Here is an 18,043-nt window from a genome sequence, read left to right as displayed (position 1 = left end):
TGGCTGCCGACTTGTGAGTCGTCTCGGCTGGTTCGTCTGTGATTCGATCCTTCTTTGGTTGAGGGTTTATAATAATTGGTTGGTTTCGTCCAGATGAACAGTAAGCCAATAGAAAAATCATCTAAGAGGTATATGTATTTGAATTCTAGCCCATCGCCGAATGATTCCGCGAATTTTTCCGGTCTCTACTAATAATAACTGTGCGGTCTGAATCGGGGTCAGTGAATATTTAGGCTTCCTGTGTCGCAAATCTCAAAGGTCGAATGCCTCCTTATCTCTCCCACATCACGTGCAACATGCTCTCAGGGCATGAGTGTGTCGTATCGGCCAGGTGTTCAAATTTCTCGAGAGACACGGTGTAAAGGTGGGTCTACACTGTATAACAAAACAAGTTATAAAATGTTATATTACAAAGTTATACAACATGTTACAAAATGAAAATAATGAAAATTATATTACAAGTTATACAACAAAGTTATATAACTTGTTATGAAAACGTGAAGAAAAATGTTATATAACACCATGTTTTATAACAAAATAAGTGTTATAAAACAAGTTATATGTTTCCCATGCAGTGTCGGTAAAGATCAAAGGGAGTTAAATAACTTGTTGTATAACATGTTGGCCGTTTGTCCACACTGGTATACACATTTAAAAACATGTAACATGTTATGAAACAAGTTGTATTACTTGTTATAGAACTTATTATTTAACTTGTTATGTAACATGTTATGTAACATGTTATGAAACAAGTTGTATAACTTGTTGTATAACATGTTACAAATATAACTTGTTTTTGTTATATAGTGTAGACCCACCTTAACACTTGCTGTAGCTTCTAGAGCACTAGGTTGCGACAATGGATGTTACAGTGCGCTAGGGTCATGTAGACAGGTCTGGCAACTTACCAATTTTTTGACGTGACAACGTCTAATAAATCGATGAACGCTGGCTGCACACACGAAAAAGTGTCCCGTCGCGCACATTGTACCGTTACGCTGTGTCCCGTTACGCTCATTGTTCCGTTACGCTGTCGGCGAGTGCAGTAATAATAGGTCATGTTACAATTGACTAAAAATTATGGTGATTCATATAACTGATAGATATTTGATTACAATTTATTTATATGAAAACTTGTTGATAATTATATTTAAACTTTATAGCTAAACGCCAGTTTTTAAAATTAATTACAAGTTATCTACACGTGAACAGTTTCGTCGACTGTTTATAAAGTGAAGTGAAAAGTTAATGTGGTTTTCATTGCTTATTACAACAACAATTTCGGCAATAAACGTTAATTTCTCTTGCATTTAAAAAATCTGATTACTAGTATAATTTCAAGTACTATTTCTTTTATTATTAAAATAAAAATGATTCAATTTTATTCATAAAAGTATGCAATCATTTCATCAATGTTTTGTTATGACGTTGTCACGTTAAACTATCGTCCGTAAACCGGCTTTACAGACAACCAATTTTTTTCCTAACCTAACTAAAAGTAAGTGTATTTTGGAGGGGTCCGGGTTAGGGGAGGGACCTAGGTGCGTCTCAGGCCGAAGCCTATACGCCTAGTCATGCTGGGATTAGCCATGCAGGGAGAGGGTCGCATGCATCATTTGCTAGGAGGGGATTTGCCAGCCATGGCAGCGATTGGCGCCATGACTAACTCCCCTCACTCTTAAATCTAGACTGTAACTAAAGATAGGTTGGGCCCAGGTAAAACCTGCATAGACACAGGGAAAACCATGGGCACTGTCATGCGTTTGCAAGTCTGCATGCATTAAGAGTAGGAGAATAGATGAGACAGAGGATGGTCTGGATGAAGAGTTGGACAGAGTAGAAGAGAGTCAGTCTACCATGCGGGGGTTGGGCACTTGGACTCGAGGTCCGCTTTGTATCTTATCCAGGGCTGTATTTAGTGATGAGGGACGCAAGCGCCCCTGGTGGTGAGTGGCTACACTGACCACTCACTCCGCTGCCAGTCAGCACCTAAAACTTGCCCTCATTCTCTGTCCACTTAGGGCCGGTTTCACCAAGCAGGTTTAATTTTGTTACAAAACGAGATTTACAAAACTAGATGAAGAATAATCGTAAGTTTAATTCCGACGCGTGTTTCACCATCGTTAGATAAGTTTAAATTAATCGAGATTTCCAAAACTCGATTTATAAATGCCTTCCACATAAAAACACCCATTACCTAGCGAATATACCCTAATATCTGTCGGAGATACCCGAATATGTATTTTTTTCCCCTCTTGTAGATGCAGCTTTTGGCCGAGCGTAATTTATGGTGGCCGCATCAACCTAAAAAACTTTTATTTTTATTTTTTTGAAAACTTTATAATACCACAGAATTTATTCTGTGATAATACCGTGTAAATTGTCATATCGCATATAAACATGATTGGCAATGGTGCAGTTTCAGCTGCAATTAAAGAAAAGCGACAAAGAAGTCGAAATCTTTCGCCACATGAGAAGACAGTTTTGTTAGATCAGGTAACGGAACACTTCTCTGTGATTGAAAATCGTCGTACAGATGCTGTCACACAAAGCAGAAGGCGAAAGAATGGGAGATTATTGCGGCCAAATTCAATTCGATTTGCAATCAATACCACCAAATGCCAGACCAGCTGAAATCTTTGTGGGAGAAACTGACGAGAAAGATACATGCCGACAACCGAATTGAAACGTTATGCACAGGTAAGGTATTTTATGGCATTCATGCTGATTGTTTTGGTTGCAGTGGCCTTTTTTTTCTCCATCCGAATCTTCTTCTTCAAATATAACATTGTAAGCTGCTCGAGCCATTTGTTTACATACGTTAAGCGAGATTAGCTGCGTAAACTGGAAGAACTTGGCCAGTTAATATAAAATCTCGTTTTACTCTGGAAAAACGAGATTACGCGTGTGGTGAAACGCACAATCGACTAAACGAGTTTATATTGAAACTAATACAGATTAATTTACTTAAACTACGTTGGAGAAACCGGCCCTAAATGTAGCTCGCGGCGGCTTGCGAACTAACGGCGCTAGTAGTAGTTGAACCCATCATTAACGTTGTGTTACATAAGAGTTTCGCATAAAAGTGAGCAACTTGTTTAAAACTCTGATTGTTTTTATACTTCGGTTACAGTTTGTGATCTATAATTTATTTGGGAGTTTTGTAGGGGTTAAATGTATAGCAATAATTTGTAACTTTGCCGCAATTGGTAGTTAAAACTTGGAGTGTTGGGGATGCCGATCCCAAACAAATTGCAATCGCCCATAATAAAGCATGTTTTAAATGTTAATTGCGTGTTTAAATCAAGAATATTCGTTTGTTAAACATTTTAACCTTCAAGCATGTGTCATTCTTTAAAAAGTTTTCTTTGAATTTTATTAGCTCTTTTTAATGTAGGCCTAAATAGGATTCAAATCTAATTGTCCTGGTATTCCAGGTTGGCATTTTTTTTTATATATAGTCAGGTCCTTAGGCAAACAGGAAAACAAAATAACTTCATGGTTTTGAGAAGTAACCTTCATCACAACCAGGCGCAATACAAGAGCGTTGCATTTTCTCTTGCCACCTCAATAGATTTTATGGGACTGATACAGATTATTCATTTACCAAGCATCCAAACGAATGGGAAAAAAAGAAATAGTATTCTGGGAAAAGAATTTCAAAAATGGAGATGAAATTAGTAATAATATCATATTATATACGATATGTCCATTTAACACAATGTCAATGATGGGTTCAACTATGTACTACTAGCGCCGTTAGTTTGCAGGCCGCCGCCAGCTTCACTGAGACCACGAGACACGCCTAGACAAAGTATAGAAAGTTGCCATACCTACAACAGTAGGAAACCAATATATTCCTCGGGCTTATTTTGTTACTTCTAGCTTTATTATGAAAATATATGAAACTGTTAATAATTAGATTGTTATTTCCTTCACTTTGCAAAAGTTTTAAGAGCAGAAAATGTGATGCATTTAGATGTATGCTCGCATTTTAATATAATAATACGCCAAGCTTATTTATATATGTTTCATGCATTATGCATTATACAAAAAATATACATGCTAAGCATATTATGCAATCAACATACTATGCAAAGCAAACTATATATAAACTAAATATAACATTCTCTGAGGCGGATTTTTAACACTTCGGTTGGTTTTCTCCGTGTGCTCCTAATTGCTCTCTCTCTCTCTCTCTCTATCTATCTATCTATCTATATATATATATATATATATATATATATATATATATATATGCAATATTTTATTGTTGGTTTTCTCTGTGTGCTCTGGGTTATTTCTGAGAAAACAATCACTGCATGCATTTTTTTTTTTTTCGTTGTGAACCAAGCTATTGTATTCAGTGTTTCGTTGCTGAATTCCTGTTATTTAATCAGCACTTACAATATTTATTTTTAAATGTGCAATTTAAACGAAATACAATTACTATGTCTTGAGTCAGTTGAGAAACATTGTCGTGCAAGACGAGCTTCCTTTTCCTTTCAATTAATCTATTATAACAGTTAATCCAACTTTTAAATGCTTTTCAACTATTATAAAAACTTCTTTCTTTGTTAATTGTACGTTTGTGTCATCAGATCCTGTAACAGAATAAAAATAAAAATATATTCTCGTAAACATGTTCTGGTGAGTCGTTTTAAAGAATTTTATCAAGAATTAATGGTTTCATTACCCATATAAAATAAAAAATGTTTGCTTATTCAGTTGCAATGTGGACAGGCTCATTAAATATTAATTTGTGAAGAAATGTGTTTTTTTATGAAAAATTCACTATTTCCAAAGCTTAGGATAATTCATATTATAAATTATGACCTGTTCTTATATTATGTTTAGATTATGGAAATAACTAGTAATATCAACGATTACATTAAGATGAGTTGTTGGAAACATAGGTTAGGGCTGTAACCTGACGTTGTTCAAAACATAAGTTAAGAAAGCACCTATTAAATATATAGTCTGCAATATAATCTCAACAATGCACAATTCTTGATTAACAAATAAGCACTGAAATAAAACCTATCTTTCTTACATAACAAAGTCAAAACACATGAATAATCAGAAAATTTTGGAAGTTACCTAGGTGAATTTGATGCCAATCTACAAACTCACGCATGTGAGGGAACATACTTAACATTCAAATAGGCAGCTAATTGTTATGAATTTTGTAAGATTATAAATTTATCTAAAGGCATGAACTTACGTATATCTTTGCATTATATGGTGTTGTATGCAACTTTTTATCTTTAAGAAACCACAAATTACTAAAATTTCATAGTTTTACAAACGGCTTTAAGTCAAAAGTTCTTTCGGGAAGAAAAAATTTTAATTTTGTAATACCATAATCAAAAAATAATTTTCATACCTCCAGGAATGTTGTCCATGTCACAGAATAAAAACTGATCACATCACTTTCGTGTGATTGAATTTCTGAGAAACAGTATTTTTTTGTTGCGGTGATGCTCACTTGATACAATTTCCACTGACGTCGACCGGAGCTACGCCCTCCCTTAGCCCGATGTTCCACGTCACGCCGCAACTGACCCCCCTCTCCACCCACCCCCACCCTATATTCAAACCTCCCGCCCCGTGCGTGTGTGTGTGTTGGGCGCCCGGCAAGAGGCGGTGCTAGAGTCGGTGCGACGACCCCTTTCTTTTATTAAAATAAACATAATGTATAAACCTTTTTATGTAATAAAATATCCCTAATTGTCACGACTCAAGTTTTAGTAAGTAAGGACGGCGCAGCGCCCCATGCGGGCATCCACAGAACTACCCGCCAATAGTTTTTAAACATTAATAATAAATAACACCATAAATAAAGGTTGTTAATTATAAATAAGTGTACTTAAATTATGTTTGTTTTTAAATAATATTTGTTTGATTAAGTATGTTACCGGACAGCTGCCCGGTAACAAAGCGGGAACTTAACCCTTCCCGGCGGCCATGATGCTCTGGTCTCGTGAGTCTGTTTCCGTTCGCCGCCTGGAGTAGGAGCGGCCCGCGCACCTCGTCGACTTCATCTCTTTTGTTCACTGATCCATTAGTTTCCGTCGCATCTTTAACTAAATCTAAAACCTTTTAACTTCTTCGAGGCCTGCTCCAGGTGGTAGACTCTTTCGCATAAATATTTGTTTTCCGTTTACGGATATTTCGTACGCGTAATACGTGATTGACTCTCGAGGCCAGGCCACGTGGTGACCTGGTCAGCCTATAAACTGGTTATCACCCGCAACAGTGTTTTTTAGTACTTTACGTAAAACTCTTTTAACATTTTTGTAACGTGCCGTGTAATAAAATCGCTGGTAATAAAATCACTAGCTCAGAATGTGTGGTTCAGTGGTCACGTGTATAATTCCCTGAGTTCCGAGGCGTGTGGGACGCCTCAACAGCCCACGAACACGACGCTCGAGGGCGGAGATTAGCCTAGCCCCACACGGGTCACGTCACGGCCGTGAGCCGAGAGTTCGTAGGCGGGTCCACGTGTCCTTCCACGTGGTGGCGCCCAAATTACTCATTTTTCGTCCATCCGAAACACCCCCCCACCCCCCCTACGACACCTCGATGGCTGACTTTGAGCTGAAATATCAAAGGTAGATGCAAAGCCAAGAACTTCCACTTTCGCAGATAGATAGGTACACAAGATATTCTACTAACTCCAGCAGTAAAAATTCCTCTAGCGCAGATTTCCAATTTTGAGGGTTTTGGCCACTTTTTCAGGGTTTAGTCCCACTGTGCGACGAGCATGGCTGTGACGAATCGCGTCATACCGGGCCGACCCGACGCCCGAACAGTCGAGAAGGGCGTCGCTTGTTCACGCCGCTTCGCGCGGCGGCCCGCGGAATTGCCAAGGCCGCTCAGCGATAGATAGCAGCTCCGAGACAGGACGATGCGAAGAGAGCGGCGGGGAGGGGGTTTGGCGACGACCATTGTGATACAGCCAGGCGCACGTGACACGCACATGACGCCAATGGTTGTGCAGGGCCACCAGTCAGCTCCGAAAATGGCGCAAGTCACGTCCTGTTTGCGTTCGTAACAATATAATTCATTCACTGTAATTTTCTTTTGTAAATGGAACAGAAATATTCATGTAAACATAAAAGATATTTGAAAATTGGTAAAGTTACATGAAAACTAAACTACAAAATAGTGTTCGCAAGTGTATCATTACTTTTATTTTAGTTCTTAATTTTTTTAAATGAATGTTTTGATAAATTGAAAAAAAAAAAATTTATTCAATAACTTTAAAAAACATGATTAGTATGCAATCATTGTGATGAATAAATCCCATTAAATAATTGAGATATGCTGATAGCTAGATTATTTTAAAAATTAGTTTTAAGTTGTTGTTAAAACCAGTGTCACCAACTTGGAAGTAAGTAGTTGAATGATTAAGTATAAGTAGGGACCGGAAAAATTCGCGGGTTCAATGACCTACAGGATGAACTCCATAGTTCTACGTACGCTCGGTCAAATGTCACCCACCCATTGGCTGCTGTCTTGTGAGACGTCCCAACGTAGCAGCCTGTGATTCGTATATAGCTTTGGTTGGGTGTTTCTCACTGGCCCAGAGTCATCCAGGTGAATTATGAGCCAATAGCAGAGGCAGCACTGAGGTATAACTCTTTGTATTTTAGCCTATCGAGAAATGAATTCGCGAATTTTTCCGGTCTCTAAGTATAAGTAGCATGTTTTTGAGTCGGTAATTTCACTTAATTGTTTGTGATTTATCCAGCAGAGAAAACCAAAAATTTAGTAAAAACAAAAACTTTAATGTAACTTCAACTTCCATGCATTAATCCTAAATGATGTGTGAATTATTATTTCCATGCAAACAAAATCACAGGGTCAGGTAGCTGTTATTTCAATAACATTTTTCATAATTTTTATTAATTTTATTTGTTCACATTAAAAAATATACAACTATATAGAAACAAAATTGTAATATAACACTTTACTGTAAATGTTTCTTACAGTCTAAGTCAGTATAAAGTCTAAATTTTTATTTTGATACAGGAATGTAGTTACAAATCTAAGATTTGTTTTTTAATGATTTGGGTGAATTTTTACAAAACATTGAGATTTACTCTCAAAAAAGTGTTTTTCCTAACAAATTTGCGCAAATTATTTATACAATGAATGTTTTCTATAAATAAAAAATAACAAATTTGCAATATACTTATAACCATGCTCCTCAAAAGTATATTTTTATTGTTCTTGGTATTAAAATCAAAAGTTGCTTTTTCCTGTACCTTTTAGACCTAATAGCCTCATTAAATATTTTTATTTGCTACTGAAAATCTAAATCACTGTTTCTCACATGTCTTTTAACAACTGTCATAGATAGCTGTTAAACACACACAAATAATAATTTACACAATTTCATTCACAACCTTAACTAGGGTGTTAAAATACTAAATATACTTTATTAATACTGTATCACAATTATGAAATTAATTAACAATACAATATAACAACAATGCATGTCAACAATACTGTGAACTGTTCTTTCATCAATAACTGCATTTTTGATAAAAATTAATTTTGTCAATCTTTCAGAGGCACTGCCTGAATATTGTATATTGGACAAGAGTTTCAAAGCAAGTTTCCATTATAAAAATATGACATCTAAAAAAAATATGCAAACTTTGTACATACATTAGATAAAAATATAGCATATTTCACTTTTATTGAGTTGAGCATCATTAAATTTATCACATGAATACAAATGTGGAACATAGGTATTGGATTTGTTTTTTTTTTTTTTTGGAAAACACTTTAACAGGATTTCAAGTAACTATCAGAGATAAAGAGATAAAAAAACAAGGTGGTTAAGATATATACAGTTAAAAATTCAACTCTTTAAAATGAATGAATAAATTAATCAATGATTGAATAAAATAATGGACCATCATTTTCTAATTAAAGGTCTAGAAAATATATTTTAAAAAAAACTATTTTTTTCTCTCCAGAATACATGTGAAGTATTGATTTCTGTTGTGTAATGATTCTTTCAGATCCAACTAAATATAAACAGTTTTATACCCTCTCTGAAACAAATGCAACTGGTATGTTTATTTTTAAAAAGGCTTTAATCAAGAGGACATCTTAATAAGGCCTATAAAATAATTAAAATTCTGTAATTGTGCATACTTAATTAACTGCAACACTGTCCTAAAAAAAAAGCAGCTACAACCAAGCACAAAAGGAACATTCAAAACATCATAACTAAATTGTTAGTATACAGTGGTGACACGTATAGAATCAATATTAGCATCTGTGGAACCAGGTAACAAGGATTCACAGCACTAGGTTAACGGATCTACAAGTATCTCAGCTCTATGCTCACTGGCGTTCCCTCAGTGACTTCTATTGCTAAACATGAACTGGCTACTGCAGTCCGCTCGCCTCGCTCCACCAAGCACCGACCAATCACGAGCTCGCCTGGCGCGTCAACACCAGCCATAACTTATTGTGGGCTACACAGCCCCATTCATCATCATCATCATTCACATTCTCACTAAATACAACTTCCGAGAAGAAAAAAAAAAGTGTCTATTTTTTTTTTCCCCTCCGCCCATCATAACACCTTCTGCAAGGCAACAAACAAACTAAATCACTACTTTGTAGCGAATGAAAAAATTGCACTACCTTGCTGCAGGCAATGACGTTATAATACTTTACAAATACCTATAAAGCACAAATTTTTTTAATATTAATATTTACAAGGCCACTTCCTACTTATTTGCGACATGCCCGATAACATGTGCGCTGGTTACATACGGACAGAAAGACCACCTGCGGCATTATCTAATTTAAAAAAAAAAAAATTTTTTTTAAATTGCTGTTAAAAAAGTATCTAAAAAAAGCATTTAACAGTTTGGCGTTCAATTGTGCTGTGGTGTTTTTCCTACATTGAGACGGTGTGTTTTGTTCCAGCGCTACGCTAGGATCTTGCAGAAGCGACGGGACTACGCGACGAGGTCTCGCCCCTCGGGAAGCCGCCCTCTCCTGGAAGTGCGGGGCGCCGGTCTGTCCTGCTCGCAGAAGGGAGGGGGAAGCGACCCTCACTCCTGGCCGAACTCGGCGATGATCTCGGCCACGCTGGAGTAGGTGCCCGTCGCGAAGCCCAGGAAGCCGAACAGCACGATGAGCAGGTTCTTCCACAGGATCCAGTTGAAGCGGCCCGTGCCGGGCGTCTCCCAGTAGGTGACCGTCTCGATGATGGCCGGGAACATGATGCCCAGCGTGGACAGGCACACGGCGCCCACCAGCGAGATGAACGGCCCCAGGTTCGGGATGGCCGCCGCGATGCCGACTGCGACAAGAGCACGTTCCGCGTCAACTCCGCCGCCTCGCGCATCGGTCACCGTTCAAACTTCCCAGAGGGTAAAAGGCAAAGGTGCAAATTTGCAGTTTTCACAGGGAGCTATATGTGAAAAGTGGAGAGGGGGTCAGGGGGGGCATATCTGTAGGATTTGTAAGGGGGACCCGCGGAGATTAGCACGGAGGCCGGCGTGGCCAGAGAGTTTAGCGCGTGTGTTTTAACTGACCCACGTCATCTTTGGATAGGGCGCTTGTATGTTGTATACTGCACTCATTTTACTCCTTTATGCATGCAATAATCAGAAAACATTAAAATATACACAAAAAATTTTCCATTTGTTTACATTTGTAAATCCTGTTTCACAGTCAGAGATTTTGCAACCAAAAGCAGACCCCCTCCCCAAAATATAAGCCCATAGGGAGGGAGACGGAAGTTGACACATGGATTCTGTTAGAAAAAGGGAGATTTTTAAGTCAAGGGAAAAATACTAACGGGACTAGTGTGTAGGAATTTACAGACATATCAAAAGAAAGAATTTTCTGTCGTCGGTGGATTATTATTTTTTTTCCTTTTAGCAAGACACCATGCTAAATAATTATCTGATATGTAAGCAGTGTAAATCATCAAGTTAGACAATACTCAACCTATATGCAAGCAAAAACAGAAAAACTTTATAACAGTAAAAATGTTTTACTTAAAACATAGATTTGTCATTATTGTTTCACTGGTCAATCTGCCCCAATGTAAGGGGCTTTTAAATTTCCCACTCCTTCCTTCCCTTTAGGGATCTACGCTCAGGGATAGACGTATAGGAACCAATTTACGCCACTTAGGATTCAAAAGATTTTACTGATACAGTAATTTTTCGTTTAACACTAAAAATTTGCCTTCATTAAGGCAAAGGTCACATATAAATAGATTTTCCAGGACCACAACATTGTATATTGTCAGTACTGCCACAGGGGTTTTTACTTTTAGACAAAAAAAAAACACCAATGACTTCCCATGACAAAATATTTTTAGCAGCCAGTTACCAAAAAACTTCAGGGATTACATTAAAACATAAACATTGTTTGAAAGAAGACAAATTTTGATAAATAAAATATTGAAATTTGTTATTGCCTGTAAACTGTTCAAACTAATACGATATATTGCATTATCTTTCCTAATGAAGGCAGAGACTATATTTCTGCAAGGTATACAAAAACTTGATCAGAGCTTACTCTCTGCACCTAGAAACTTTTACAAGGTTGCTGGGAAACTGGCAGGATTGACAAGTCGAGACTAGTTAGTTTGAATAAAGATATCTGCAGGATTGACAAGTGGAGACTAGTTAGTCTGAATAAAGCTTTCTGCAGGATTGAAAAGTGGAGACTAGTTAGCATGAACCAAGCTTTCTGAAGGATTGGCAAGTGGAGATTAGTTAGCCTGAATAAAGCTTTCTGCAGGATTGAAAAGTGGAGACTAGTAAGCATGCATTAATCAAGCTTTCTGAAGGATTGACAAGTGGAGACTAGTTAGCATGAATCAAGCTTTCTGAAGGATTGAAAAAGTGGAGACTAGTTAGCATGAATCAAGCTTTCTGAAGGCTTGACAAGTGGAGACTAGTTAGTTTGAATAAAGATATCTGCAGGATTGACAAGTGGAGATTAGTTAGCCTGAATAAAGCTTTCTGCAGGATTGAAAAGTGGAGACTAGTTAGCATGCATGAATCAAGCTTTCTGAAGGATTGAAAAAGTGGAGACTAGTTAGCATGAATCAAGCTTTCTGAAGGCTTGACAAGTGGAGACTAGTTAGTTTGAATAAAGATATCTGCAGGATTGACAAGTGGAGACTAGTTAGCCTGAATAAAGCTTTCTGCAGGATTGAAAAGTGGAGACTAGTTAGCATGAATCAAGCTTTCTGAAGGCTTGACAAGTGGAGACTAGTTAGTTTGAATAAAGATATCTGCAGGATTAACAAGTTGACGTCGTACCTCCTCTTTATTAAATAAAAAACCCGGGTCACAGTCCTGTCCGCGGCGCAACACTCCAGCCATGGCCCTGGTAGTGCCACCACTCGCCACCAGATGGCAGTTGTAAATATAAAGAGACAATGTATTATAGTTATTTTATATATGTTATTATTGTAAATATTTAGGTAGATTATTAAGTGTATATTGTAAGTATGTTTTGTCGATGTGAAAATAATATTGTAAAATGCAAAAGATCAAAAGAGATAGAAATATGTAAAACTTTAACACAAATGATTGTAGACGAAACGTGTATAAATTGTGCGGGCTAACAAGCCTAGACAGTTCTTCTCTCCCAGCCAATCTGGGAGTAGAAATACCTTTGTGAGCTCTCCTCACTCCCAGCCAATCTGGGAGAATAAATACTGACACAGGCAAAAGTGGTATTATTGACTATAGAGGTGGGTTGGGACAGCAATTTTCAGTATCAGTCCCAACCTGATACTGATACAGTAATGTACCTAGGTACAAGTCTCTGATACTTCTGTATCAGACGGTCCCAGGAGGCAACAAAGCTCCGCGTACGCAGACCGTGTGACTGGAAGGAGAATCTGATACATTATTTATCACGCCCGGTAATTCTCTACCTCTGTTACTCTCATGCCAGCCTGATACAGTCAGTATCAATCAGTTCAACATTCACTGCAGTTCGTCCTGGCCGTGTATCACCATGTACATTGTTGCGGGCTGTCATGCTTTGTAGTTAGTATATTTATAGTGAAATAAGGAATGGATACGTGCACGAAAAAGACTTCATTTGTGTGGAATTTTTTCACGGAAAATAATGAGTTTGCTAATTGTAATTTGTGTAAACAAAAACTGTGTTATAAATCATCATCGACTAATCTGAAGAAACATTTGAAACGTAAACATTGATATAGTATGCTCACTAATGTACCAATATGTTTTTTTTATTTTTAATTTTTGATAAAATCGTAATCTTTTAATGTATGAAAACACTAGTTACTAATTGTTTTCGAAAAAAGAAAGTCCATATGTTGATTACATCTGTTATTAGTGTCAACTGAGAATTTATTTGCATTTTCATAGCTGTTAGGTGCACAAATATAAATATTATATCTTGTATTAATGTACTTTTTAATATTAAAATTTCATTAGTTTTATTATTGAACGAGACGGTGCACGCACTGCGCACTGAGCGTTTTTTGAAGTAGGACAATAAACAAAACGACTTGTAACCAGGGCTGCCACTCTGATATTCATGAAAAACCTAGATAACCTACAAAAAAACCCAGACACATGGGTAAAAAACCCAGATGCGTCTAAAATGCTATCGTTGAAAATGTTTGCGTACTAATTCAAAAATATAAACATAACTGGTTTTTTATAAAACAATTAATTACCTTACAAGACTGAAAACGGTTACAGTGAAACCTCGTTAATACGATATTGGTTAATACGAAATTCTCGTTATTACAAACCTGTTTAAAGTCCCTGCAACATGAATAGGATTTTCATCGTTAAGACGTTTGTTTATTACGAAATACCGGATATTATGTAATTCGAAGTTCCATTGTGGCCAAAAGCGTGTTTTCGTGTATATTTAATATCTGATAATACAAAGTTACTTTGAATTTTAGTCTTAAAAAACGTGCGCGGTAACTCCAAAAATAGATCATATTAATGGCATTTTAAAATAAAAATACGTACTCAAACACAGTATAAACCATTATTGCACAGCGATATTTTACGAATTCCACACATGAATAATAAATAATATAGAATATAATTCCACTAGATTACTATATTTTACACAAATAACTTCCAAAATAATACGTGCTTCCTATTATCGTGGTTAGAAAAGTGTACATCGGCCATGTCAGTAAACAACAGTTTTGCCATCATTAGGCCGTTAAAAAGTTCACAAAGAAAATATCAAACGAAATTTAGATAAAATAAAGTACAGAAATTACATTGTCGAATATGGTTTAAACTCCTAGAAATCATATTATTTTCTTTCTGCCATAACCAATTAATATTTAGTATCTCAGCGAGGTCATTGAATAGAAAGAACAGAACAACGAACAAGTGACGTCGCCATATTGATTGAAGTTTGAATCGTGTACGTGTAGTCTCAGTCTCGAAAATTATAAATTTGTTTGTGCTACGTCTTATTGGTCGTGTAGATGTTCTTTTGAAATCGTGATTTCATATGATTAGCATAGCTTAATTTGTTTCGTATTATTATTTTAAAGAATATATTTTAATTTTTTGCCTCGTACCAGTGTAACATGTATCTTTAACGTACACGTTCGGCGAAGTTATAAACATAACCAAAAATGGAAAACAAACGAAAAAGAAATGATTTAACAATTGAAAAAAAGTTGCTGCTTATAAGGGAAGTAAACTTAGGCGAAAAAACCAAAAGTTGTATTGCAAAGGAGTTCAATGTCCCATTGTCAACATTATCGACAATAATGAAAAATGAATCAAAGATTAAAGAGCACCATGAGAAAGGAGGGAGTTTGAAAGGACGAAAACGTATGCGCGGCGCTAAGTACGACGAACTTGAAGAGAAATTGCTGGACTGGTTTAATCATTCGCGGTCCCAAAATTTGCCTCTATCTGGGCCTATCATGAAAGAAAAAGCTGATATGTTGGCATTGAAAAGTGGAGTTGATGATTTCAAATGCAGTAATGGGTGGTTGCAGAGGTTTATGCAAAGACACAATTTGGTTTTCCGTAGTGTGTGTGGTGAATCAGCGGATGTTGATAATCAGAAAGTTGAAGAGTGGATGGAAATATCAAAAAATACTATAAACCAGTACAGTCCTAGAGACATATACAATATGGATGAAACTGGTGTATTTTATAACCTTTTACCAGACCATACCATGGCCTATCGAGGGGAGCCCTGCCATGGTGGCAAGAGAAGCAAGGAGCGTATCACAGTTGCATTGTGTTGCAATGCTGATGGCAGCGACAAAATGAAACCTTTGGTTATAGGAAAGTTTTTGAAACCACGCTGCTTTAAGGGTGTAACTAATTTCCCATGCCAATATGAAGCCAACCAAAATGCATGGATGACCTCTAAAATCTTTCGTGATTGGTTGTTGCGGTTAGACAGAAAAATGGCTATCAGGAACAGAAAGATTCTTCTTCTCCTTGATAGATGTGCAGCTCATTCTTCTGAGTCACTGAAATTGGAAAACATTCAGTTGGTGTACTTACCTGCCAACACCACCAGCATTTTGCAACCTCTCGATCAAGGAATTATTAATAATTTAAAAAAGATATACAGAAAGAGACTTGTCCAATTTCTCATCCGTCGCCTGGATGCCAAGAAACCGTTAACAAAATGGAATGTTTTGGATGCTATTCGAAACATATGTATGGCTTGGGATAACATTCAGCCTACAGTGATACAAAACTGTTTCAAGAAGTTAGTCCCAGCAGTAGCCACAAATGAAGAAACTTCAGTCCCTGAACTGCCAAATGCTACAGAGAAATGCAGTCCTTGTGGTAGTTTCAGACCCAACATGCCTGTTCCCAGTGGTAGTTGTGCCACAACTAGCCTACCTCCATGGGAAACTAGCGACAGTGCTGAGGATGGTGGTGAGGAATGGGACATTCTTCAGAATAAACTAAATTTCAGTAAACCGTTTGACAGTTTTGTGCAAGTAGATGACTGTCTTCTAACATCACCTACGCCAGATGACTTTGAGGTGATGGACTGTGACACCATTGATTGTGGTGAAGTTAACACGGAAACAATAGATTCTGAAGAGCCACCCACACTTACACTGCCCAAAAAAACTGAAGCTTTGCAAGCTCTGAACATACTGGAAACAGTAATACAGTGCAGCGATACTGACACCGAAACAATCAAAGCCTTTGATCAACTGTGTGGCTTTGTCCAAAGTGTGTTCAAAAACAATGAGAAGCAAACCAAAATCAGTTCATTTTTTTCACCTAACTCTGCTCAGTGATCCTCTAGATGTGTGTAATAAATTGAAGCAACATGCCATACATAACTGTAAATAATTTTGTGTTATTTGTGACTTTTTTGACTTTTTATTTTATTTAGGTGAAACATGGAGAATGCTCTTATGCAGGTATGTACTACATAACATATTTCTTGTTTTATATAATCGTATTGTCTTACAACTATGTACTATCTACATATCTTGAAATGTTTTTAAAATCGGTAATTAAATATTTTTTTTGGTTGTTTTGACATAATGTATGAATTATATGTTAAAGTATGGTTATTACAAACCTCGTTATTACAAAGTGGGTAAATTTCTGTCCCCTCAGGTTTGTATTAATGAGGTTTCACTGTAAATACAACCAATACAAGAAAATTACACTGCAGCAAAATGGCTGTATAAGTAATTCTTGGACCAGCACATATCATAAAAAAACCTACAAATATATACATGACAAAACAAACACCATCACTGCATTCTTTAAACCGGTAATTGTTTTTATAAAACTGCATCATGTACGTTAGTTTTTATTCAGAGTCTGATTCTACAAGATTGGTTTGAAGGTTAATTGTTGCATTGGTTTTGTGTTCTGCAAGCCTCTTTGAAGAATGTGTCTAATTTAATATTCGACTTAGCTTCTTGAAAACTAGTTTTGTGTTTATATGTATTTTTGTGTGTGAAACACATAGACTTGTTTGCATTTATCAAACAGATATTGCAACAGATACAGTAGCTACTACCTTTATTATTGTTTTAGGTATAAAAATAATTAAAATTATAAAAACCTAGAATTGTTGGAATTCATTATTTAAAAACCCAGAAACCCAAACACCATTGGAAAAACCCAGATCTGGGTGGAAAACCCATGAGTGGCAGCCCTGCTTGTAACAATATCGCTTTGCGCCTCTCCTTCAAGGCTTCAACGCCTTCCCCTGCGCTTCCTCCCCTACATTCTTTCCCTTCTTTATCCCTTATTCGTCGTTCCTGCTCCCTCCCCTTTCACAAGCTCCGCCCAAGTGACCGTCATCTGCGATCGGGTACTGTATTCATTGGCCGTGGTGTTGTTCCAGCTGAATTCTGAACTGATACTAAAGTCTCTGATACTTTTCAAGTGTACTCGTTTGCCGTTCCTGATACAGGCGCGTATCAGTGCCAAAGTATCAGGTTGATACTTTTCGACCCACCTCTAATTGACTTGCCTTCCTCATTCTTTCCTCAGCTAGCAACTCTTCGTGAGACCGCGGGCTTCCTTCTCTCTCTCTCTCTCTCTCTCTCTCTCTCATTCTACCTCTCTCTGCCCACCCATCCGCTAGCGACTCTTCGTGAGACCGCGGGCTTCCTGCTCTCTCTCTCATTCTACCTCTCTCTGCCCACCCATCCGCTAGCGACTCTTCGTGAGACCACGGGCATCCCTCTCTTCTACACCCAATCTTCCTGCTAGCTACTCCTTGTCAGCACGTCCTCGGTCAGCTGCACTGGGCCGAACGGTCCACTCCCGCCTCAGAGTGTAAGGCTGCTCTACCCAAGAGCTGGTGCCGGGCAAACAACACAACACAACTGAACGACTGAGCGACGTCCACCCCGTCTCCACAACTTCACCAGAGACGAGGCCTCAACAAAGTGGAGACTAGTTAGCCTGAATAATGCTTTCTGCAGGATTGAAAAGTGGAGACCAATTAGTTTGAATCAAGCTTGCTGCAGGTTGGATAGCCAAAAAGATAAAAAGAAACGCAA

At 37.4% G+C, this 18,043-nt stretch overlaps 1 protein-coding gene across 2 annotated transcripts in view; it reads right to left on the bottom strand.

The window, feature by feature from the left end:
- Positions 1-8,770: 8,770 nt before the first annotated feature.
- Positions 8,771-18,043, bottom strand: part of LOC134540872 (proton-coupled amino acid transporter-like protein pathetic) — a 156,013-nt gene continuing 146,740 nt past the window's right edge. For both annotated transcript variants that reach the window (XM_063383893.1, XM_063383894.1), the window contains one exon: positions 8,771-10,339. In XM_063383893.1, coding sequence (XP_063239963.1) covers positions 10,089-10,339 — 251 coding nt within the window. In that variant the 3' untranslated portion in view covers positions 8,771-10,088. The remainder of the gene's footprint in view (positions 10,340-18,043) is intronic.

Source organism: Bacillus rossius, chromosome 17, assembly GCF_032445375.1.
Source record: "Bacillus rossius redtenbacheri isolate Brsri chromosome 17, Brsri_v3, whole genome shotgun sequence".
Lineage (NCBI taxonomy): Eukaryota > Metazoa > Arthropoda > Insecta > Phasmatodea > Bacillidae > Bacillus > Bacillus rossius.
This window is presented reverse-complemented; position numbering and strand designations above follow the sequence as displayed.